A 26,872-nucleotide genomic window follows, 5' to 3' on the forward strand; every position below is an offset into this window, starting at 1 on the left:
TAAGGGTGAAGGGGATAAATTTAGGGGGAACATGAGGGAGAACGTCTTCACACAGAGTGAAGAGGTGGGAGAGTGGAACAAGCTGTCCGTTGAAGTGGTGACTGTGGGCTCAATTTTTAATTTGAAAAGAATTTGGACTGGTACATGGATGGGAGAGGTATGGAGGGCTATGGACTAGGTGCGTCAGAGGGCCTCGGCAGAAAAAGGGTTCGGAACAGACAAGAAGGGCCAAAGGGGCCTGTTTCTGTTCTGTAATATTGTAAGGTTCTATGGTTCGAATACTTCTTTGGAATAAATCAATCTCTGCCACTTTGCAAACAAATCTTACCTCCAAATGTGCTCCAAATCACCACTTTCCTCCCACCCCCCTTCACCTGTTCCTGAAACCCCCATCTATGGAGTTATCGTCTCTGCACCTGATGATCCCATTAATGATTTGCTGAGATTTTTTGCTCTGCTGTTATAATCTTGGAGGTCGTCCAAAATTCTGCCACCATTTTCTTAGGCCCCCATTAAACATGGATAAGGTCTGAGGAAACCCATACTGAAAATAGACACACAATGAGAGCAGAACTGTTTGGCTTCTTTGTTACAGTTTCCAATCTCGCCCCCACCATCTGGAAGCAAATTGGCTGTTGGATCTTCATCAGGCTCCCATTAAAACCTGATCAAGTTGGAATGAATGGAGCTCAACTTCCTATTTCAGGTGCCAAACTTACAACCTCCCATGTGGCCTTAACCACTGTTATTGGATGTGCACATTATCATTATTTCAAAGCATTCATCATTCTACTCGTAAATTAGAATAAGCAACATTACACAGTCATTTATGAAATAACAACTTTAATTTACCATGATATTTTCAAGTTCTTGCTGCAAGATTTCTGGATTAGGGATGGCCTCCAGCTGAACCATTCGTCTTTCTCTTTCTACTCTCTCTAGCCACAAACGCAGCTCATCTGCCTTCTCTTGCCATTGTTCAAATACCTTGGTGCTAAGACGGATTCCAAGTCCAATGCACTATAGAGTGAAAGAAATGAATGAGTATGTGGATTTTTAAAATGTACGATTTTGTGATGCGATCAAATATCGAGTGTCCAATCGATCCAAAATGGGTCAAGCGATACATTACTGGTCCATTACTTATGCCAACTATCATTTTTTTGTTCCCTGCATCAAGTTTTTTGAGGGTCACAGACAAAAAGGCAATGTTCACTCCTCACCAAAGGTGAAATGCCTGTTACCCTGCCGTACTGTTCCATTTTCTTGTTATGTCAATAAATCTTTTAATTAATATTTTGAGTTTGCTTTCAAAATAAACTGATGGTCAGGAATATATCAGAAGCATTGAAAACCTTCACAAATTTAGTGTGTCAGTGAAGATTAGACAGAAATTCTTTTGGGGCTGGGCTTGTTCCAGACGAACACTCTGCATTTCTGTTATGCCATTCAAGCCTAACCCTTGGGTTTAGGACATACTGAGCCAGCGAGGTGACCTTTGTGGATTGGACACATTACACCGTGTTCAGTGACAAATACACGTGGGAGGCCAGTCTGGAAAATCTTCACCAATTATGATCTGTTCGACATTTGATTTTATTAAAAGGAAATGAGTTCATGACTTATTTTCTGCAGTGGTCTCTGTCCAACTCGAGTGAATTTGGCCACCAAGAGAGCTCCACAATACTGGAAAGATTTGATCATTGTTCCTGTTCTTCATGGGTATTAAAAATCACAGCCGCAAACCTTTTCCAGAGCCACTCTTATAAGACTAAAACTTACACAAGTTGCTCAGTCTATCAAAATGCTCTCATGTTACTGATCTAAAGTAAAATTGGAGTTTAAATGCTATTAGTCAAAAAAAAGGAGATATGTCATACTTCTGATCGAAGTGCGTTGAAGCGAGCATCGGCGCTTTCAACCGTCTCCTCCACACGTTGGCTTATGGCATCAGGATCAATTGGGATCTTGTAGCTTTCAATTGCATTCCTGATTTCAAAGAGAAAGGCAGCATCGAAGAGACTTTTCCAAGATCGTCTGAGGTATCTTAGATCCCCTTTGAGAAACTGAAGATCATTGAAGAGGAATTTCTGCTTCTTAAGTTTGAATGTCAATGACGTGGAGTCAAATTCCTCAGCTTTTATTTTTCGTAGTTCCTTTTCTGAATGAATCATTAATGTTTCAAATTCATCATGATCTGTTTAAAGGAATATAATGGTGAAATAATCAAAATGATCAAATAATACCAGATTATATAGACTTTGACACATTGACAGGATCCTGTAATAATTACAAGTTGGGGTTATTCCAAACCACATGTAGCTTTCAGTTGTCTTACTTAGAATTCTTTTTAACTCTCAGTAAATAGTATTTTATAGTAATCTGGAAAATAAATGAATACTTTCCCTCACCTTTTCGGAACTTCTGCAGTTCTAGATGCAGATCCTCAATCACGTTTAATTGAGAATCCGCACTTGATAAAGCGGATTCGTACTCCTCCATCAAGACATTCAAGTTCTCCTGCAGTGCAACTTCCTCGTCTCGCAAAGGGTCCTGGACATTTTGTTCCAGGAAAGTCTGAGCTGCCTCTATGGCCAAAACCAACTCTTGCTCTTTCTGGGACAACTTTTGGCGATGTTCCTAGAAAAGAAACAATCCTAGGTTCATTTTTATTGCTCCAAGTTGTCTTGGGGGAGGTAAGGTTTCTATTTATTGCATTTGCAATTGAAATAAAATATTCAGGTTTCCCAATTTATTAAAAATCAGGGTACCAAAACACCCTTAAATACACACAGGAAACGTACTTCAAGTCCAGAAATCTAAATGGTTTTATGCTTTCGGAGGTTTAATCAACTACCTTGATCTACAATTCTTTGCTTGTGTCAAAGGATGAATCCTGCTGAGATGGAGTAGAATATATTCCATATTTAATTTGACTGACAAGAAAATAAATCCTCTCCTTCAGTATTTGTACACAGTCCCTTCCCTGTCAAACAGACTTACTTTTATTTAAACTTAAGCACATTAAACTTTTGTCATTTGAATGATCTCATCCTTAACTTTCAATTCAGGGATTTAATATTCTTTCATGATGTGTAAAAGAGAACACGTGAAATCTAACGAGAGGTGACTGTGATCTAGTCAGGAGAATGTGAACTAGTTTGTAACTGTGTAAGAATGCACCCTTCTCACTGAAGTAACTGTGGGGTGGATGTCTATGTATATGAGTGTGTCAACATTTTTAAGAGATGGTGGATCTTCTTGTCTTTTTTCTTCACTGGTATCACTGTTTCCTTCACGCCAGACTTGCACATCTTCGCCCAGTGGTTTGCTATGCCGTAGGCTCCACATTCAGAACCGTATGCGGGGCAATCATTTTGGTCACGGAGGGGTGTTGTCCGCTGCCCTTCCTACAGGTCCTGGGGGTGGCACTTTTCTGATTGTATTTTTTATAGCATCAACCCTTCCTTCTCTTTGCTGTGGGTGGGTCTGCATTGATAGGGATTTCATTTGCGTCCTCGTGGCTTTGAAGACTCTGGCTGTGTCAGAGTCTTTGGCCAATTTCAAGCTATCCTTCCCTAGAAGAGACTTTTGCACTTCAGGATGGGCATATTAATGGATCAGCTAATCTTTCCTCTATATCCTTCCATCTGCATTTTGCAGCATTAATTTTTGGTGTAGTAAGGAAGTTAGTAACAGTCTCATCAGTCTCTTACACAAAACCTTGAAATTCATTGCATTCAAGTCTAGGATTAGAGCTGAGTTCAAGGTGAGAAACAACCTTTGCAAATATCTGCTCTGGATCATTTTTCTCCACCCCGTAAGCTCTCAGCTATTAAATAAGTCACGGCCTGGCTCCCCTGTCCAGACATGTATAGAACTAACCTTCTCCTCGCTGTTGCATTTTTAAAATAGCTTTTCACTGCTAAATTGTACATCTGCTGAAACGTTTTAAACGATTCAACCATGTCTTCAGCCTCCCGTCCATCACTGGGTGAACTGCTATTGCACCAGCCATTCATTTCCAGGTGTACTTTTTCTCTTCTTCCCCTTCAGATTTCAGTCACTTCCAATCAATTTTATAGTTTTATTCTTGTTCTCTTAGACCGACCACTGCCAACATGTTCTGTCTCCGTGTTACCTGGGAGGATTCTTAAATAACTTAAAGATGCAAGATTCAAATAACAGAAGGGAGTTTACTTACTGATGCCTTCCACCATCTCAGGAAACTGTTCGCACTCATACTCATGTATAGGTGCCCCCCAGTAGTGCACGACGGTTACCACAGTGAGAAGGGTGTATTCCTAGGAAGTTACAAAAGAGTTCACATGATCCTGACGAGATAACACACCCGTCTCACTGTCGTAAATGTCGTGCACCAATGTGGGGTGCATGTCTATGTGAGTATGAACATTTCCTGGCATGGTGGAAGGCATCAATAAGTAAAATCTCTTCTGCTATTTAAAAAGCCTCCCACACAGAGACATAACGGTGACTTTATTGTATTTATCTTTACCATTTGGTTCAACATCCTTTGGACTTGACAAGACTTTATTCAAGTCGCCTTATTCCAAAACAAACCAGGCTGTCAAGCACACACAGGGCAATAATTTGCATACATGTTAAGCAATGCTTTACGAAAAGAAGATAACATCAATTGGTAAATGTTTAAAGATCTTTGCTCTTTTTTAACGATGAAAATCTGACTTGAGCACTGCATATTAAGGAATGACAAACGTGAAAATCTATCCCCATTTTAGTGAAAACATTCTGGGTAATTATCATTTTCACATTAGTGCTTCAAGATGCAGGTGTCCCTGCCAGGGCCCAAACTGAACGAACGGCAATATCTTTCCCAGTTAGAAGGGAGAGGAGTGTGGAGGGGAATCAGCAGGTAGTAATGTTCCTACGGACCTAATGCACGTCCCTCTCCATGTCAGAAGGCTCCTCTTTGGACATATTCTTGGAGTCGAGTAGATGTCGTTCACTCCGTTGATAGAATACAGGACTACCTCAGTGGAGAGAATGAATGGAGGGCTAATCAAGCCAACTGCTTTGCTCTGCTGTTGAGGTCCTTGGGCCCTTTGGGAATTGTGCTCATCCAGTCAAGTGCGGAGCAAAGGTTCGCCACCTACTGCTTGACAGGTAGCCTCTGATCTGTTTTAGTTATCACAGTACTCAAAGTGGCTGGTCCATGTTAGGACCACAGTGAGAAGGAGACCTGGAGTCATGTGACAAAACCCAATTGAAGTACCATTATGCAGGTTATTGGTGAACAATGCCACTTTATGTCACAGTGTGTGCGACACACTTTCCATCGGGCAGCTGATTAAATAAAGTATGGCTTTGTCCTGCTTTTGGTAGATGGACCAGATACCTGAAGAATTTGCCACTTTGTCAGAAGGATGTCAGTGGATCAACTGTGACAAGAGGTGCAAAAAAATCTAGACTGAACTTCTCCAGTACTTCGAATGTGATGGAGTCTGGTCCTATTTGTCTGCTGCACTTGGTGTTCCTAAGTAAATCAAATAGGGTGAAAGTGATTTCTGTGATGGTGTCGGAAGAACCTGATGGAACATGCTAGAAAGTGTCTTAACCCCAACATTGTTATTCAGAAGCTGAGGCCTACCACCACTGAGAATGAGGAGACCCTTGGTCCCTCTTTTCCTGTTTACTGTTCATGACCCAGCCGGAAGGACGACAGAGCTCAAATTTCATCAGCGGTTAATTCTGTCTTTGGAATGTTATTTTTTTTTCTGCATTGCCTGCCCACTGTCCAGTGTTGTAAGATTATCAGTCTGGCACCTCATGTGCATCTGCATTCCCTATTAAACCATGGTGATGACTTGTCTTGGTTGTAATGGGAGAACTAACGATGGTAAGTAACACTTTCCTGCTGCAAATGTTAAAGGCCCATCGTACCTTTTGGCCACTGTGATTCCAGCTGTCAATTTATTCTGAATCTATCCCATTTAGCACAATGGTGCTACCACACATCAGAATTGAGGGAGCCCCTGGAGAAACATGGGATGAATCTTTCTGCTCCTGCTGTCACCAACAGTTGCCTCAACAACAGGAAAATTGTGGTAGTGAGGGGGTGTAGCCTTACTCACTCTCTTTTCCAAACCAATCCCTAGATCTGCACAAGGATCTGGCCTGGTTGAGTGGACGAACAGTGACGTTGCTACGCCAGAATTCATTCCGGTGGTGTATGCTTCCTCAACCCTTTTTGGTTGTGAATAGCTTGCATGGCCCATTCAATGGGTTATAAAGAGTTAATCACATGAGTGGGTGCTGGAGTTATCAAAATAGGGGAGGAGGTTCTTCCCTTTACAACATCAAGATCCACATTATCTGAGAATACAGCATTACTGAGGTGAAGAGTTTTTGTTAAGAAGCTGCCATGGTGAGATTGTTAGTGAAGGGCCTCTGTGACCATCGTCAATCACTGCCCCTTCACTAGTGAGTTAATCATATTCCCGTCATCTCTCATCACTTGCGTGACTGGGCCAGAGCAAAGAACAGAAAGTAGGACTGAGTTAGAAAGAGGATCTGCTAGATCTTTGAATAGGATTGGGAGAAGATCGTCAAAATTCAATTCAACATTATTTAGAAATTGTGTTAGTCATTATTTAAGTGAAATTTATTTAGTCGCCTTTCATCAAATCTGTACTGATCAGAGGTTCTGATGAAAAGTCCAATCCAAAATAGTTTTACAATTGTTCGAATATACACTTATCCAAAACACCTGGAAGTGTTCATACCTTCAGGCCTTGCTGGTGGTCATTCAGTCTTTCGCCCATCTCAGCAAATGACCCCATCGCATCGTCCTCTTCCTCCATCTGGAAACCATCACCTAATGCGTAGAATTCGTCTTCGGTGATATGAACTCCATAGTGACCCTCGACTGCCAACCATTTCAGAAGATCACCTACTGTCTTCTTATGTTTTTGTAGGTGATCTTCTGTTGTTTCCTACAAATTGCAAAATCCTGTTAGTTTGAAGACGTGTTGTACTTTCCTGGCAGCAATTCCATATTCCCTCATCTATTTGCAAACCCTTGGGATTGAGGAGGATGTGAAACCACTTGAGTGGAAGATGCCTGTTTATAAACAGGGGCCATTCCACACCATTTCATCGGAATATGCACATGGGCAACACGTGGTCTTGCCCAGTCTTCGATCAATACGAAAAGGATGGAAAATACTAAAGACCAGCCTCCTATACACACACACGGGCATCGACGGAATTCCGCTTCATCATTTCCCTGCTCATGTCTCCCTAACACTGCCTTCATTTCTCGGGCCCCTTCGTCTAATCCCTCCCCTTTCATTTCAAAGGCCTTCTCTGCGTCTAAAGCAACTGCTACTGTTGGCGCTTTACTCCCTTCTACTGCATGAATTAAGTTAATAAATTTACAAATATTGTCTGTTGTGCGTCTTTTTTTAATAAATCCAGTTTGGTCTAGATTTACCATTTTAGGTACATAATCTGCTAATCTGTTTGCTAATAGTTTAGCTATTATCTTATAATCTGTGTTAAGTAATGATATTGGTCTATATGATGCTGGTGCGAGTGGATCTTTCCCTTGCTTTGGTATTACTGTAATTATTGCTGTTTTACATGAATCTGGTAAGCTTTGTGTTTTGTCAATCTGGTTGATTACTTCCAGGAGGGGAGGAATTAATAAATCTTTAAATGTTTTATAGAATTCTATTGGGAATTCATCCTCTCCTGGTGTTTTATTATTTGGTAGTTTTTTTTTATTATCTCTTGTATTTCTACTATTTCAAATGGTTCTGTTAATTTATATTATTCCTCTATTTGTGATTTTGGTAGTTCAATTTTAGTTAAAAATTCATCTATTTTGCCTTCTTTCCCTTCGTTTTTAGCTTGGTATAATTGTTCATAGAATTCTCTAAAGTTTTCATTGATCTCCGTTGGATTATATGTGATTTGTTTGTCTTTTTTCCTTGATGCCAATACAATTTTCTTAGCTTGTTCTGTCTTAAGCTGCTATGCTAGGATTTTGTGCGTTTTTTCCCTTAGTTCATAATATTTCTGTTTTGTCTTCATTATGTTCTTCTCCACCTTATATGTTTGTAGTGTTTCATATTTTATTTTTTGATCTGCCAATTCTCTTCTTTTAGTTGTATCTTCCTTCATTGCTAATTCTTTTTCTATATTTACTATTTCCCTTTCCAACTGCTCTGTTTCCTGATTATAGTCCTTCTTCATCTTGGCTACATAACTTATTATTTGCCCTCTAATGAACGCTTTCATTGCATCCCATAGTATAAACTTATCTTTCACTGATTCCGTATTTATTTCAAAGTACATTTTAATTTGTCTTTCAATGAATTCTCTAAAATCCTGCCTTTTAAGTAGCATGGAGTTTAATTTCCATCTATACATTCTTGGAGGGATGTCCTCTAACTCTGTTGTCAATATCAAGGGTGAATGGTCCGATAATATTCTAGCTTTATATTCTGTTTTTCTTACTCTATCTTGCTTACGAGCTGATAACAGAAATAGGTCTATTCTTGAGTATGTTTTATGTCTACCCGAATAATATGAATATTCCTTTTCCTTTGGGTGTTGTTTCCTCCATATATCCAAAAGTTGCATTTCTTGCATCGATTTAATTATAAATTTGGTTACTTTGTTCTTTCTGTTAATTTTTTTCCCAGTTTTATCCATATTTGAATCCAAATTAAGGTTGAAATCCCCTCCTATTAATATGTTCCCTTGCGTATCTGCTATCTTCAAAAAAATATCTTGCATAAACTTTTGATCTTCTTCGTTAGGTGAATATACATTGAGTAGATACCAAAACTTCAAATATATCTGACATTTTATCATTACATATCTCCCTGCTGGATCTATTATTTCCTCTTCTATTTTAATTGGTACATTTTTACTGATTAATATAGCTACTCCTCTTGCTTTTGAATTATACGACGCTGCTGTTACATGTCCTACCCAATCTCTCTTTAATTTCTTGTGCTCCAATTCAGTTAAATGTGTTTCTTGCACAAATGTTATATCAATTTTTTCTTTTTTCAGTAAATTTAGCAGTTTCTTCCTTTTGATTTGGTTATGTATTCCGTTAATATTTAAAGTCATATAGTTCAACGTAGCCATTTCAAACTTTGTTTATCTTCCCTTTCCGTTTCTCCATCATCACCTTTCCTTCTTATCCATTTCTGTTTTCTTGTTTTGAACACTTTATAAGACAACATTTCTAAAACATCAAACATTTTCCTTATTCTCCTACTTAAAACTTCTTTAACCCCATTCTCCCCTCCCCCTCCTGAGTTGCCCTTTATCTCTTGTTGGGCAAACACATCTCTCCTCTCCATTTGGATTTGCGAATTCACTCGCAAATGTCAACTGATTTTGCAGTGACCGTAACTCATCCCCACCCAGCCCCCCCCGGAAAAGATTTCAATTTTCATATGTAACAAAGGTCACTCTTTTAATTCCCTCCTTATTCCCTCTATTCCCTTTCATTCCCTTATTAATTCTTATCTATACTCTATATATTTTCCTCTAAATACGTATACATTCATGTATACACACACGTACATACACATCTACATATATATATAGATATATATATATCTATATATATATATATATATATATAAAATATATACATACATATACCCATATACACACATACATATAGTTCGTGGTCATTTTTACTCTCATTACATGTCTTCATCTCTCTGCTTGTTTTGTAGTTGTTCTGCAAATTTTCGTGCTTCCTCTGGATCCGAGAATAGTCTGTTTTGTTGCCCTGGAATAACTATTTTAAGTACCGCTGGGTACTTTAACATAAATTTATATCCTTTTTTCCATAAGATCGTTTTTGCTGTATTGAACTCCTTCCTCTTCTTCAGGAGATCAAAACTTATGTCTGGATAGAAAAAAAATTTTTGACCTTTGTATTCCAGTGGCTTTTTGTCTTCTCTTATTTTCTTCATTGCTTTCTCCAATATATTTTCTCTTGTATATCTTAAAAATTTTACTAAAATGGATCTTGGTTTTTGCTGCGGTTGTGGTTTCGGGGCTAATGTTCTATGTGCCCTCTCTATTTCAATTTCTTCCTGTAATTCTGGTCTTCCTAGGAACCTGGGGATCCAATCTTTTATAAATTCTCTCATATTCTTGCCTTCTTCATCTTCCTTAAGGCCCACTATCTTTATATTATTTCTTCTAATGTACTTTTCCATTATATCTGTCTTCTGAGCTTACAGCTCGTGTGCCTCTTTAACTTTTTTATTAGATTCTTCTAATTTCTCTTTTGTCCTCTACTTCCATTTCTACGATTATTTCTCGTTCTTCCACATTCTCCACTCTTTTTCCTATCTCTGATATGACCATTTCTATTATATTCATTTTTTCTTCTGCATTCTTAATTCTTCTTTTTATCTCATTAAATTCTTGTAATTGCCATTCTTTCACTGATTCCATATATTCTTTGAAAAAAGATACATCCATTGTCTTGCCTTTCTCTTCTTCTTCCACTTCTTTCTGTTCTTCTTCTTCTTCTTCCTCTGGATTGACCATCTGTTGTTTCCTTCTTTTCTTTTTACCTTCTTCTTTCTTGTTGTCATTATTGTCTCTGTTCAGCACCAGCTGCTGTGCTGCAGGTGTCTCTCTCAGCTGTGGAGATCGACTCCGCAGCTGTTTCCCCCTCCCGTCAGTGTGTTTTTTTTCTTGCGCGGTTGCGCACTTTTACTCGGCTCTGCGAGCCATTTTTGTAGTCCCGAGCCCGGGACTTCCACTGACCTGAGGGAGCGGGCTTCTCTCTCCGCGGCGGGCCTCCTCGGACAGGTAAGGCCTTCACCTTCTTCTTCCGACGTTCTTTCTTCTTCTCTTCTTCCCGTTGTTTTCGACTTTTCTCTCTTCGCTGCCATTTTCTTCTCACCTTTATTTTTACTTTGTTTTAAATTTTAATCTTGTACCTTTGTGTTTTGTGTGTTTTTTTTAAACTTTTCCGGAGAGGGCTGGAATTCCCTGACCGGCCACTACTCCATCACGTGACTCCCCCAACTGGATCATCTTCAGCTGTCATCATTTTCTTAGTCACAGACCTAGTTACCGCCCATGCAGGATATATCTCACCATCCTCTCTAACCACATCCTTACTAGGCCAATTTGTCAATCTTAAAACTGACCCAACTTTATTCTCTGACAAATCATTCCCCAGCAAAAACGAGACACCTTGCATGGGTAACTCCTACTACAACAGTTCCTTTGACTAATTCTGAATTTAGCACAACCTTGTGAAGCAATATTGACCCTACCTCATCTCCAACACCTTTAATCAAAGTTGTCTCCTCTGTGTCTGTCCTTTGATCCACAGTTAAAACGGTTTCTAACAACAATGACTGAGCAGCCTCAGTATCTCTAAGAATGTTAACTGGAACCTGTGGTTCTCCCTCCTTTATTGAGACAAAGCCCTCTGACACAAAAGGCTTGAAAACATCCATGACCTACTGATCAGGTTATGCACCTCTGCTCTCCTTAAATTCCACTGTTTCTGTATACATGGTTCTGGTTAAACCTGTTTTTACCTTTTCTGTTTCAAGACTAGACAGTCACACGACCAGCTTTCTTACACAAATGGCATATAAATACAGAAGTTCTGTCCTTTCCTACCTTTCCTTCATCTTTTTACTGAACATTTTCTCCAGACTTTATTTCAGCCCTACTATCCTGCTCCATCCTAACCTTATGAACAGGTTTATTAATCTGGTCCACATGAGCTCTCTGAAAATGCCTATTATTCTGGAATGTCCTTTTGTGAGTCTTCCTCAACAAATTTTCCTTCACATGTAATATTTCACTATTATAATCCTCTACGTTTGTACTTTTCTCATCCAATGTTTAACTTCAACAATTTTCAATGCCTCAGAAATAGCCATCAGTTCCTATTTTCTCACCTTCTGCAGTTCTGCAGGTGATGGTTGTAACAAAAATGTATCAACATCCATTGCTGCAGTTTTTCCAGACACAAGCTTTCTGTAAGCTTGTAAAAATAGCCTGCAAAAACATCCCAATCAACTAATAAATCATGAAACTGCAATGTTCAAATCCTAAAGGATGAGCCCCCATAAAATGTTACGGAGTCCAGATGACCCCAAAAACCAGTAGCAATAGATATGCACGACAACACAGGGTTATTTAAACAAAAGTAGTTTAGAATTTTATTTGAACATGAAAACAGAATTGAACTTTAACTTATTACTTAACCTACCTAACCCACTTAATCCACCCTCAAATACTAAGTGCAGGTGAGTGTAATGTGTATTGAAGATTAGAAAAGTTCTTTGGATCACAGGCAATTCTTGCAACAGTGCTCATACATTAGCATTAACAAAGTTCACCAAGCTTTGGTGTTTAACAGACAAATGGTTACCACTCAGAAGGGCTCTTGCTGGTTTTCAGAGAGAGAGATTCCATTTCCAGAGCATCTGCAACTGATTTCTTCTTAATTAGTCTTTCTGACAGAACTTGCCCCCTTCAGGGTTCTCCGGATGATCCTTTTTCTTTCAGGTCATCTTTCAGACCATCAGTCTTCTCCTTTGATCAGGCAGCCTTCCAAAGTTTGGCAGCTTGTCCCTCTTGAACAGATTTCTCTGACTCCTTCTCTCTCACTCCCTCCCTCTCTGAGAGCAAAGCTGTTCTAACTCTGCCTGCTAACGCCACATGCTCTCCTAGGCAAGCTGTATGTGGATACTTTGTTGCTCCTTGGCAAAAAGCAGGATGCAATAATCCTGCTAAAATTCTGGGTTTTCAAATGTGTGTGTGTGGAAGCTGCTCGAGTAATTCATTCCAAGCTACCTCTAAAACTCTTGTCACACTGCACATTCAGAGATCTGAGAAGAACCCTTGGCCGATCCAACTTTGCTTGAAAGTAAACAACAATCACTAGCGATCTGTGGTCGTCTCAGCCTTCCTTAAGATAGGTTGCAGACACCACCTTATCAATTAGTGCATTGGATCAGGTAGTGCCGGAAATACACAGAGAAGCCGCTGTGTGGAGATTTCACAGAAATACAGTTTAGAAGCAGGAAAGGATCAGATGTTATTGAACAACAATGAAAGGAACTATTAGCATGTGGTCTACAAAGTAACCTTCTTTTTGTATACTTTATTTAAAATCAAATTCAAAATCCACAATAAAATACATCATATTAACATACAAAAATTTCCCCCATATATACCCCCCTCCCACCCCCTCTCTTAGCTCCCTCCCATCCTCTACAACCTCAAACTAAAGAAACAAACCATCATAGTCGGGTTTGATGTCACCAATCAACCATGACATATTTAGACCCATACATTTCACAGAGGGACCCGCACATTAACAAAAATGGTAGACGGATGGCGTAAATTGTAAGTTATCTTTTCCAATGGAATACATGATTGCAATTCCATGTCCCATCTCTGAATACTTTATTCAATTTCATCTTTCCAGGTTATAGCTTTACATTTTCTCGCTACTGCCTATTCCAACTGAATAAATGCAATTTGAAATGTATCCAATTTCATTTCCAAACTCCATTTTACTTCATATGTCCCAATAAAAATTCCATAATTCCATTCAGAAAGGGTTTCACCTGATCACCTAACCATACTGAATGTAAAAAAGACCCTATCTATTCCCCACATTGAAAACACATATCCAAAGAGATAAATCTATACCTCTTCAACTTCTCAGGTGTTAAGTAAAGTTGATGAATAAAATTATAATGAACGAATCTTTATCTTACGTTTACTGGGTTAGTCACACTGTCCTCACATAATGTCATCCAATCATCCTGAGAAATTAAAACCGACAGATCCTTCTTCCTTTTACTTCTCACTTTATAAATATCCGACTTAGGCATCTTATTTTGTAATAAAGCATACATTTGTGTAATCAATCCCCTTTCCCCTCCTTCAATAATTGAACATTCAAATCTCTTCCTTCGAGGTAATCTCAAACTGTGTCCAAAATTATCTAGTAACAAAGTTGGTAACTAAGCATGGACCTGATCCATATTTTTCATTCTATCATTGATATGAAACAAAATTTCCAGCTTCATAACAATCTTCGGCCAAGATAATACCTTTCTTTTCCCAAATATTCAGGAATACGTGATTTATTTTTATACAAAGCTTATTTTAATACAAAGGGTTTTAGCCGAAATTTTGCCCTCAGCACCAATAGCAACGTTGGTCCGATACCATATTTCCATGAAATGTTTTAACACCGGTAAAGGATAATTTTGGAAAAGTTGAGCATTCCATTTATAAATAAACTGTATCATTCTTTGTTCATGAAGCTGAGCCATTTGGATTTTAGCCCAACGTAAAGATTGTTGTGATCCAACCATTCTATTAATAAACTTGAATTGTGCCGCTTCATAATAATCCTGAAAATGTGGTAATTATAAAACTCCAAGTCAATTTTTGTATAGATACTCTTGCCAATTTACCTTTTCATAATAAAGATCTTCCCAGCACATGGAAATGCTTAAAACCTTTTAGGAATCCCACATGTAATTGATCGACAAAAATACTGAATACGGGGGAAAACATTCATTTTAAAACACTGTCGTGATGGACACAACCAAGAAAGACTCAGCCACCACATTGAAAGCCATTAATGACGTTTTTATTCAAATTCAGCCCGCGCCCGCTTAAGGGCAGCCTAAGCTCATTCACCTCGTGCATTGTGATATCAGAATCGCTGCCCCAGGCGTGCGCTGGGCAGGTGACTTGAGGCAGGGAGAAAACCTTGACAGCGTCATCTTCCCATGGCTGCTCCGCCATGTGGCGTTATACACCATGGGAGACTGCGCCGCCACATCGCCCTATTAAAGTTATCAGTAAATCTTTCCACCGATTTAAATCTAATTTAATTTTATGCTATAATAGTCTATAATTCAACTCATATAAATGATTATAATTATCATCTACATTTATCCCAAAATACTTAATTTTATCCAACCGCTTAAATGTAACAATATCTGCAGTTTGCAAAATCCATTCTTGTCAAAGGTATCATTTCACTCTTATCCCAATTAACCTTATATCCTGATAATGCACCACACTGTTCCAACCTTGCATGTAACCTTCCTAACGACTGCGTAGGATTTGTTAAATATATCAAAGCATCATCGGCAAATAAATTCATTTTATACTCTTCCTCATTTGCCTTAATATCTTTAATATCACCATCTTGTCTAATCATTCGCGCTAACGGTTCAATAACCAAAGCAAATAAAGCCGGTGAAAAAGGACACCCTGTCAAGTTGATCTAGATAATATAAAGGAAGAAGATACTTGTCCATTTGTCACCACTCTAGCCAATGGATTTTTATATAAGGCCTTCATCCAACCAATAAAGAGTGGCCCAAATTTAAATTTTTCCAATACCTTAAACAAAAATCCCCATTTTACTCTGTCTGCAAGGTAACCTTGATTAGAGAGAGGCATTAGATTAGATGTATTTTTTAGATTTAATTTTTCGAGTTGTTTTCTTTTTCTTTTTATTCTTTTGTTTTGTACAATTTATTTCAATAAATGGGTTCACCATATAGATTATTTCTTATTACATTACAACTCCGATTATCTGAAAGGGCTGTGACCAACCGGCTGCTGCCGAGAGGCCGCTCTCCTGGACGACGGCAGGACAAGGGATTCTTCCAACCACTTGCTGGGAGTGAGTGGTGTGCAGTTTGATGGGAGAGTTGGAGAGAAAAGTCAATAGGGGAAGGTAAAGAAGGAATAGAAAAAGAGACGGGAGGGAGTTACCTGAAACGAGAACATTCGATGTTCTAATTTCACGTGCAATAATTTTTTTTTCAACCTGAGAGGTTAGTTTGTCTCTGAAAAATATTTCAGATAAATGCAGATTCTTGATTTGTTTTGGATATCTTCATTTATTTGAATTTTTGTAAACTTTTGGATAAATGAGGATTTCAGCGAATCTGATTTTGGATGATTGGAGTTGGAGTGTAATTGTTTTGGAGGTTAACAAGTCATCCTGAATGTAGTTTCATTAACTTTGTTTTCTTCGCGTGTCCTTACTCGTAATGGAATGAATTGTCACGTGGTTTTCAGATTTCTGTATGTATGCTTATATGTTAAACTCAATAAAAACATTTTACCAAGAACAAGCATGTGGTCTTGCTGGTAAAAGTCACAGTTAAAACTTAATGACTATTTTCAAATCCACTGCAAAGCATTATCTTCATCATGTGAACCATGGCAGTGAACAGAACAAAAGTATCTGGAAAAAGCAAGGCAAAACACCTTTCAGGATTGGCCCAATGAACATTGGTTCAAGGGTTGCTGAAGGCATTGCAACTGAACACATGGCACAGGGTCAATCCCCAGAGACATTCAGATTTCACACCTCTACACTCAAGGCTGAGGTTTCTGACTTGAATTTGATGAAAGGCAAACCACAGATTCTTGGTGCATCTTTACGAAGAACACTCTTGTTTTGATTTCAGCCACAAAACCAGGACTCCAGTCTTTCATCAGTCTTTCTTCCAGGGCAGAAACCAAAGGAAAGGGCACATTCTTCTGGGGGTCCTTGGTTAATATTTACTCTTAAATCACCATGGCAGAAACACAGAACATAGAACACTGCAGCATAGTACAGGCCCTTCAGCCCTTGATGTTGTGCCAACCCATATATTCCTTCCTAAAAAAAGCACTAAACTCTCCCTACTCCAAAACAATAAAGAGAATTTAATTCCTGCCTTTGACAGCCAATTGTTCCCAGAAGAAATATTAAAAATAATTATACTTCAAATGTAACAACAGAAAATGTTGGAAATAGCAGGTTGGTCACCTCCTGACTTGCTGGGAGTTTCCAGCCTTTTCTGTTCTTATTGAAATATCCAGTAATTCCAGTTTTATCATTTACACTTTAAAGCTTGGGGATCCTTTGTGCTGTGAAAGGAAAGAGAATGTTTTTCATTTTAATTTACAAAAATAAGACTATCTGGACCCATTTATTAAGTAGGAATGTATAAATTCCAAGTAGGATTCACTTGTTGATGACCTTGTTTAAGTTTCAGAATAAATGAAGCACCCAATCTGTAGATGCTTTGGAAAAAGATAAGACAAAGCATAACTGATTTACCAACACTGAATTGGAGATAATTAGCTGTGAAACACCAAGCTCTCCTTATAGGATGAGTGTCTGATGTTTACGTGAGTAATGAACCTTGTGCACACAGTACAACTTATGTTCATTTCGACATTGCCTCAAGAAGGTTTCACACGTGACCGAGAGTACCTGCTGCGTGTTTTCTTCCCTGCGGTCGACATTGAAGTCTGACGATTCCTCCGCAGCAACTCGGGAATGAAACCACCTGCCTCTGATCTTCTTGCAGCAGTTGCACGTCATTCTTTTCCGAGGAGTGAGGGATCTCCTACTCTGCTCCTCTTCCCCAGCCACTCGTGCCACTCGTAGACAGCCCAAGGCATTGCCCATTCTCCTGCAAGTCACACGCGAGGTGTTTCCAGTGACGTGTGATGTAGTAATTCAAATACGTCACCACCGTGAGCCTCACTTGGCCAAAAAGCCCTGGTATTCGTCAAAGACTGTGCCACGCGCTCGCACCACGTTCAACCCTCACAATGGACACGACTGCAGTCTCAGCAACTGGGTTTGCTGGCTGTGTGATGTCATCAATGGGTTTATTGTTACACAATAATACAGAAAGACAAGTGAAACCATGGCAATCTCCCAATATTTACTCTCTCGCTATGATGTCACAATGAGACCCCAACCCCCCCACATTCTCGGAATGAATGTACTCAAGGGGCAGTTTATATTTGAGGGTCTCCCGCCAACCATTGTTGTCGGGGCAGCCAGGTGGACTCCTCTTGTCATTGCCCCTCCCTCCCAGGTAGTCTGCACCCACCTGGATCGGGTGCCAGGGGGCTATAAGGAGATCGGGGAAGTGATTGATACCCTCCTCTATGAGGGGGTGTGATAAGACAGCCCAATCTGGCCTGTCTTTAAGAAAAATGGCACGTGGTGTATGATACTGTAAATTGGACAAATTTACTCCCCACCCCCCCACCCCCACCCCCCCCCCCCCCACTCACTCTTGCTGCAGTCGTTTTCGATGTGGTTAAATTGGTGGAGGATATCACGGGCAGGGGCGACAAACCCTGGTATGCCGTGGTCAACATCGACAATGTGTTCTTCTCTAACCCATTAAGCCCCAACTCCCAGGACAATAGTGGATCCCTACACAGGTGTTCTGTGGGCACTGCCCTTCAGGCAGGCTGACCAGGACAGCAGCATTCAGGGGCTGAAATACCTCTCTTCCATTTATGGAACACCAGAGGATTGCACTGGCTTCTTGCTGGGAAGATCACATTCGGAGAGTACAGTTTTGGGTTGGACGTGAAGATGAATGGAAGATAGTAAATTCTGTGACAAAGCGCCGTTACGACACATTCACATCCTTCACCGTGCTGGAGAAAAGGTCAAGATACCATAAACCAAAAGTTAACATCGCATAGTGATTCCCAAAGTGGGTGCTGCCTCCCCTCTATGGGCATTTAAGAGACCCTTAGACTGGCACCTAGATTAGCGAATAATAGAGGGTCACAAGGCAGGAAGACTTTAGTATTTTAGTTTGGAAGGAATATATGGGTCTGCACAACATTAAGGGCATAAGGGCCTCTACTGTGCTGTAGTGTTCTATGTTCTAATGACATCATTCTTTTCACCTTCAAAGAATAGGCACCTGACCTGTCTTGCCCTTCTTTATAAATGTTCTGCATTTATATAAGTGGAGAATATACTGTGGTGATATGCTATTACTCCTCTAGGTCACCAGGACCACCACCTGACAACCTCATATATAAAGCCGACCAATCCTAGGCTCCTCCATTCTGACCTGGGCTTGCACAGAGGCAAGAACTTGCTTTATATACTTGTCTATTAAAACTAGCATTTAACTTGGACTCTGTCTAATGTGGTTGACGTTAGTCACAATTTAATAGACTAATATATATATATATTTATATATATATATATATATATATATATATATACACATATATATATATATATATATATATATATATATACAGCTCCGCCTGTTAGTTAATTCCACGGAACCGGGATTGGCCGTGCAACCACCTGGGTTTCTGACTTACAATTAAGGATCGCGACAAGCACGGGCAGAAGGCGTACGACAAGTCGCCCTCCTGATCATGATCTACTACCAGGATCTCCTGGATGGGTTGCTAACTCTGAGACACCCCTAGCCAACCCCAATTTCCCACAGGGTGCACACGCTTGCCCAGGACCGAGTGTCCGCATGGCGAAGGGATCAGTTGGTAGGTGTCCACTCACAATCTGACCATGACATTAACCTTCCATTTGTTTTCAGGCAGCAGAGGAACACAATCTAATGTATAATACGGACAAGTGTGTCTTTAGCACTAGGTAACTGGCCATCCTGGGATATGTGGTACAGAACGGGGAAAATCAGCCCAGACCCTGTCCGCATGCACCTGCTCCCAGACCTCCCAGTCCCACACTAACAGAAAACCTTAAAGAGATGTTTGGGACATTTTGCATATTATGCACAGTGGGTCCCCAACTATGAGGTCAGGGCTTGCCCACTGATAAAAGCCTCCGGTTCCCAACCTGCCCAGCAGCTGTCAAAGCCTTCACAGATATTAAGGACCTGACTGCAAAAGCAATCCTGCCATCCATAGATGAGACGATCCCATTCCAAGAGGAGACCGATGTATCAGATGTAGCGCTAGCTCCTACACTGAACCAGGAGGGGCGACCGGTAGCCTTTTTCTCATGGACCCTACAGTGGTCAGAGGTGAGAGACTCAGCAGTGGAAAAGGAGGCTCAAGCCATTGTGGAAGCAGTAAGGCACTGGAGAGATTATCTGGCATGGAAACCTTGTCAGGACCAATGATCTATGGCTTTTACGTTCGCCAACCAGAACAGGAGAAGATAAAAAAACAATAAAATCTTGTGCTGGAGGATAGAATTGACTACATATAATTACGACATTCTTTACCATCCAGGGAGGCTCAATGAGCCCTCAGATACACTGTCCAGGGACAACTGTGAGGCCCTCAACCACATGTCCCAACTGCAGAGCTTGCACAATGAGCTGGGCCACCCGGGAGTCACTAGACTGTTTCACTTCATAAGGACCCAAAATCTCCCATTCTCGGGAGAGGAAGTAAGGACAGTAAACAAGGGCTGTCCCATCTGTGCGGAATGCAAACTACAATTGTACTGGCCGGATAAAGCTACACTTATGAAAGCTACTAGATCTTTTGAGCACCTCAGCCTTGTCTTTAAAGGCCCGCACCCTTCCTACGACAGGAATGTCTATTTCCTTAATGCCATAGACGAATACTCCCACTGATCTTTTGGAATCCCATGTCCCCACGTATCGGCAGCCACAGTAGTAAAGTGCCTGCAATCCATTTTCAGCATGTGTGAGTACTCCAGCTATGTACACAAAGAGGGGTTCCGCTTTATGAATGCCGAAGTCGACCCAGTACCTACAGGACAGAGGTTTTGCCACCAACTGCACCGCAAGCTACAGTTCCAGGGGAAATGGGCAAGTAGAAAGGGAAAATGCCTCTCTCTGGAAAACCATCCTGTTGATCTGAAAGGCAAAAGACCTACTCGTGACAAGATGGCAAGATGTGTTACCAGAGGCTTTACATTCTATACGCTCGTTATTGTGTACCACCACTAACACAACACCACATGACCATATGTTTTCCTTTACGAGGAAAGCCGCGACAGGCACAGTGCTGCCTAGATGGTTGATGACACTGGGACCAGCACTCCTCTGGAAGCACTGCCCAGCCCCACAAAATGGACCCACGGGTGGACCCAGTGGAGTTGAGCCAGGTCGAATCCCCACTATGCATTTGTCACATTCAGGGACGGACGGGAAGACTCGGTGGCCACCAGGGACTTCGCACCGGTTGCAATCGTGGACAATGTGGGAGACTCACAGTCCCCTATGGATCAGCATGAAGGCAACAGACACTAGGACAGCCAACCATCACATCACCCCAAAGGGCCCCGCCAAACAATACACTCCCAACAACCAGTACTCGTACAGAAAACCATACACCCCCTCCCACCCTGCAACCGACAGGAATCCCTACACCCCCTCAGCATACTCCCACCTTGCAACCGACAGGAAGCCCTACATCCCCTCAGCATACTCCCACCCTGCAACCGATGGGAAGCCCTACACCCCCTCAGCATACATCCACCCAGCAACTGACGGGAAGCCCTACACCCCCTCGGCATACTCCCACCCTGCAACTGACATGAAGCCCTACACCCCCTCAGCATACTCCCACCCTGCAACCGACGGGAAGCCCTACACCCCCTCAGCATACTCCCGCCCTGCAACCGACGGAAAGCCCTACACCCTGTCTTGGGTAAACTTATACCTCTCATTTTGTTCGTTTTAGATTGGTCACAGTGTTTGAGCTACCGAAAGAAAATAGACACACACACACCGAGAGCAGTTCAGTTTATACAAGGCTTTATTACTAAATTTAAATCTGAATTCACACTACAATATGCAAGCCCTTCCCAATTATACATCAACACCTGGACTGGTCCCAACTGCTGAAGCAAGGCAACGACTGCACATTTGTAGAAGGTTGTCGGGGCGCTGGTAGCAGCTTCTCCACCTCCCTTGACCGGGACGTTAGCTGGATTCTTGAAGTTCTTCTTCTTGCTGAGAGATGTTGCCACCTCTTGGAGAGTCTCAAACTTCAGCAGTGGGACCATGGCTTATATTACCCCAAAAGTTGTTTACTTCAGATCTTATCTCTTTGAATAAATGATTTAATTATCTTCAAGGTCTCCTGACAGTCTGCGACCAACAAAAGACAACTGCATCTCTGGGCCTCATGAGGGAAGTGGGATAATGTCTACTGATTCATATGCATCCCTGGGCCCCATAGTGTAAATTTAGATAATGTCTACTAATTCATATGCAACAAGCAGGTTCTCAGCCTTGCAGGAGCAAAGGCTGCAAAAGTAAGAAACATGGTTTAAATCTTCCATTACACACCCCCTCATCATGCTCCCACCCTGCAACCGATGGGAACACCCCCTCAGCATACTCCCACCCAGCAACTGACGGGAAGCCCTACACTCCTTCAGCATACTCCCACCCTGCAACCGATGGGAAGCCCTACACCCCCTCAGCATACTCCCACCCTGCAACTGACGGGAAGCCCTACACCCCCTCAGCATACTCCCACCCTGCAACCAATGGGAAGCCCTACACCCTCTGAGCATACTCCCACCCTGCAACTGACGGGAAGCCCTAAACCCAATCATCATATTCCCACCCTGCAACCGATGGGAAGCCCTACACCCCCTCAGCATACTCTGGGGAGCAGGGCACCAGAAATGGAGAGAACATCCCTGTTAAGAAGGTGAAGCTTGGGATATGATTCCACCGGCCAGTGACCATAACAGTGGATCAGAAATGGGTTCAGCGGCTAAAGGAGCCACACAGGCTGCACATGAGTTATGTTCATGGGAACCGCTCAGGCTGCGGGCTGCTGGAGACTGGCTCATGGGAATCCCCGTAGGAAATGGGATACGAGAGGGTGCTGAGGGCAAAAAGGGCTTCTGAATGGTCTCGGATGCTGAAGGCTTCCTGATCATGTCGGAGGTTTGGATCTGGAGCTTGTGTTACACAACACCAATCGTTGTGGACCCTGACATCATCAACAACACACTGCCGCAACTACCTGTCCTAGCGGAGCTAGATGCTGAATTTACCATCACCGATGTCATAAAAGCAGTCCATTGCATGAAAAATAACAAATCACCTGGAATCAATGGTATCTCTTCTGAGATCTTGAAGATTGGTGGCGAAGCACTTACCTCCGAGCTCACAATACTATTCAAAACATGTTGGCTCCACCGTTACATCCCCAAAGATCTGCGGGACGCAAATATTGTGACCCTTTCCAAGAACAAAGGTGACCACCAAGACTGCAGTAACTACCATGGCATCTCACTGCTCAGCCTTGTAGACAACATACTCTGTTGTGCAATCCCATTCAACCCCCCCCCCCCCACCCCCACGTCTGCCAACCATCGCCAACAGAATACTGCCTGAAAGCCAATGTGGCTTTCGGCCATCTCCATCAACTATCGATTTGGCCTTCGACTTCCAACAACTGCAAGAGAGATGCATTAAACAACGCAAACCTCTCTATATGTGCTTCATCGACCTGACCAAGGCCTTTGACTCACATCTATTCCATGTCTTAAAACATCTTGGCTGCCCTGACACACTACTGTCCATCATCGTCCAGTTTCACAACATCATAGAGGCCACTGCCCAATTCGATGGCTTGAGATCAGAAGAGTTCCCAATCCAATGCAGCATAAAACAGGGTTGCGTACTCGCTCCAGTTCTGTTTGGCATTTTCATCTCTGCTCTTCTGCGCCATGCCTTTCCAGAAGCTTCAGGCACAGCGCTGCACACAAGGAGCTCCAGAAAACTTTTTAATCTGTCACGGCTCCGGGCCAGGACATAAATCAGAAGAGTTATGATTTGAGAACTGCTCTATGCAGATGATGCTGCCTTCATGGTTCACTCCCAGCCAGAGCTGCAAGTATTGTGTGATGCATTTGCATCTGCCTGCACTGAATTTGGTCGGAAAATGAGCCTGGGCAAGACGGGCATCTTTAGCCAACAAACCCACGACACTCCATCAGTTACGATCAATGGGTCAGTGCTCGCCAACATAGACAAATTCTGCTACTGAGGCTTCACTGTGACAACAACGAACTCACTTGATGCAGAACTGGACACAAGCCTGGGAAAAGCATCCACTGTCTCCGTGCCCATGTGTGGGAAAACTGCCACCTCTCCACCAAGTTGAAAATCCGAGTCTACGAGGCCTGCGTGCTGAGTATGCTTCTCTACAGCCTTGAAACCTGGGTCACATACATAAAGCATGAACACTGCCTAACGCATTCCATTTCTGCTGCCTCAGATCCATCCTAGGCTACTCATGGCACGACAGAGTCACAAACGTCCAAGTCCTGGAGAAGACTGGAGGTACGGACCTCTACTCAATCATTCGCGCTCACTGCCTGCGGTGGGCTAGCCACATTGTCTGTATGCAGGATGGCCGATTGCCCAAAGATGTCCTCTACGGTGGGCTACCAGATGCTCCCCGCAATGTTGGCCGCCCACGTTTTCACTACAAAGACGTAATCAAGTGCAATCTCCAGTCATTCCATGTCAACCATATTGACTGGGGGGACCTCACCGAAAAAATCGCACTGCATGGCGTTCTGCGATTCGCAGTGGAACATCACAATGTGCCAACGACTACAAAAAGTTCCGTGAGGGCAGAAGAGCGACAAGACACCGTGTTCATGTTCACTTGCGAAGGGATGGGCCACGATGTTGTCAATGAATTAAACAGGAGACTGTGCAGCCGCAGAGGCTGAGGGAGCATAGGAGGAGAATTCACAGACCGTGGCTCTGAACAGAGGTTGTTTTGATTTCCTTTCTACTCCAATAGCTCAGTGCTTAGAGCACTGGCCTTGTCAACCATTCCTTGCTGGGGCCTCATTTCTGCAAGGGGAGCTGGACAAAGTGGTGACTCTCCGTCTGCCTAAAATAAAAGGAGTCTTGAACCTTGAACCTCAGTCAGAAGTGAGGAGCTGTTTGGAAAGGCTGGGTGCTGAAGCCTATCAGCTCCTCTCTGAGCGGTGAAATGGATCGGTTCCAATTTGCAATCGTAGCAGTAGGTCTATGGTGGATGCCATCTCACTGGCACTACACAAAGCCCTGGAACTCCTGGACAGCAAAGATGCATACTTCAGGATGCTTTTTATCGACAACAGTTTGCCATTTAACACCATCATTCCCTCAAAATTGATCATCAAACTCCAAGACCTTGGGACTCAACACCCCACTGTGTAATTGAATGCTGAATTTCCCTCTCCTCCTGTCCACAATCAGTGAGGATCAGTAAGAACATCTCCTCTACAATCTCCACCAGTACCAGAGGGCTGTGTTCTTAGTCCCTGCTTTCTCTCTATAAACTTATGACTGCGTGACTCAGTACAACAAAGCCAATGCAACTGATGCTACCATGGTAGTGGATTGTATATAATGGGGCGATGAGACAGCATACAGAAGGGAGAATGAAAACTTGGCTGAATGGTGCATGAACAACCAACTCCCACTCAATGCCACCAAAACCAAGGAGCTGATTGTGGACGTCAGGAAGGGAAATCCAGAGTTGTATGGTTCAGTGATCATCAGGGGATTAGTGGTGAAGAGGGTGAGCAAATTTCAGATCTTGAAAGTCATTATCTTGGACCCAACACACAAATGGCATTGTGAAAAAAAGACGTCGACACCTGTACTTCCTCAGGGATTTGCGGAGCTTTGGTACGACATCGGAAACCCTGGCAAGTTTCTACGGAGGTGTGGTAGAAAGTGTGCTGATCGGCTCCATCCCAGTTGGGTATAGGCACATCAATACCCTTGACTGAAAAGCCCTCTGAAAGGAAGTGGACACAGCCCAAGACATCACAGGCAAAACCCTCCTCACCAACGAAAACATCTGGAACTCTGCCATCGGAAGGCAGCATCAATCTTCAAGAATCCACACCACGCAGCACACACTCAGGAAAGAGATATCGGTGCCACAAGACCCGCACCATAAGGTTCAGGAACAGCTGCTACCATCAGACTCCTCAACAACAAACTCAGTTCAGGGACTTATGTAAGGAGGGTACTTTTACACTTTATTGATGTTTTTCTCTCTGTATCGTACAGTCGGTTTGTTTAAATTTCTTTATTTGTTTACATCTCAGTGTTGAGTCAGCTTTATATGGCATTGCCAAGAAGGGTTAATTCTGCATGGCCCACAGCAAAAACAATTTCAGGGATGGATGTGACGTCATGTATGAACTCTGACAAAAAATCTGAAATCCGAAATTGGAAATGTCAGATGTTTTACACGTCTGGACATGGCAAAAGAAACCTTTTCAATGCACTGTTGCCAAAAGTGACTTTAGTTAGGGAATATTCTGGGATTTGGAGCTTTCATAATGTGACAAAGACAAGGCCATTTCCTAACCCCTGTTGATCTAACTAATGTGAATTAAACATCTGCGATCCTAGCTCCATGAAACAAGCCTTTGATAAGTTGGGTCACTCTTATGGTGCCATGTTCTCCCAGAGTAAATCATCTCTGATACCAAACTTTTTTTCCCCTCCCAGAGCAGTTTAATGATTTTGGGAGATGTAATGGTGTCAAATAAACATTCCATCATCTGGAATCCAATGAAGTGGTTCAACCACATCGGAAACGACCACAGCAAGAGTGAGTTGGGGAGGGGAGTGAATTTGTCCAATTTGCAATAACATTCACCACGTGTCATTTTTCTTACAGACAGGCCAGAATGGGGTGTTTTTGGGGGGCACGGCGGGTCTTATCACAGTCCCTCATAGAGGAGGGTATCAATCACTTCCCCGATCTCCTCATAGCCCCCGGCACCCGATCCAGGTGGGTGCAGACTACCTGGGAGGGAGGGGCAATGACAAGAGGAGTCCACCTGGCTGCCCCGACAACAATGGTTGGCGGGAGACCCTCAAATATAAACTGCCCCTTGAGTACATTCATTCCAAGAATGTGGGGGGTTGGGGTCTCATTGTGACATCATAGGGAGAGAGTAAATATTGGGAGATTGCCATGGTTTCACTTGTCTTTCTGTATTATTGTGTAACAATGAACCCATTGATGACATCACACAGCCAGCAAA

The 26,872-nt window shown here is 42.1% G+C and overlaps 1 protein-coding gene across 1 annotated transcript; it reads right to left on the reverse strand.

The window, feature by feature from the left end:
- Positions 1 to 828: 828 nt before the first annotated feature.
- On the reverse strand, positions 829 to 17,647 carry LOC138750545 (microtubule-actin cross-linking factor 1-like). Its single transcript, XM_069912634.1, has 5 exons — positions 17,315 to 17,647; positions 6,765 to 6,974; positions 2,412 to 2,640; positions 1,881 to 2,197; positions 829 to 1,020 (listed from the first exon to the last, which is right to left on the reverse strand). The coding sequence occupies exons 1-5, from the start codon at positions 17,510 to 17,512 to the stop codon at positions 844 to 846; spliced, it is 1,131 nt and encodes a 376-aa protein (XP_069768735.1). The 5' UTR covers positions 17,513 to 17,647; the 3' UTR covers positions 829 to 843.
- Positions 17,648 to 26,872: the final 9,225 nt, after the last annotated feature.

The sequence above is a fragment of the Narcine bancroftii genome, unplaced genomic scaffold (genome assembly GCF_036971445.1).
Source record: "Narcine bancroftii isolate sNarBan1 unplaced genomic scaffold, sNarBan1.hap1 Scaffold_165, whole genome shotgun sequence".
In the NCBI taxonomy this organism is placed as follows: domain Eukaryota; kingdom Metazoa; phylum Chordata; class Chondrichthyes; order Torpediniformes; family Narcinidae; genus Narcine; species Narcine bancroftii.

What these genes read in the sequence shown, in the direction of transcription:
- LOC138750545 (XM_069912634.1), bottom strand. Translation starts at nt 17,512, where the DNA reads ATGGGCAATGCCTTGGGCTGTCTACGAGTGGCACGAGTGGCTGGGGAA. An exon ending in GGGAAGAAAACACGCAGCAG is followed by an intron (nt 6,975 to 17,314) that starts GTACTCTCGGTC and finishes TGCAATTTGTAG; the next exon opens with GAAACAACAGAAGATCACCT. An exon ending in TCAACGCACTTCGATCAGAA is followed by an intron (nt 1,021 to 1,880) that starts GTATGACATATC and finishes TTCACTCTATAG; the next exon opens with TGCATTGGACTTGGAATCCG.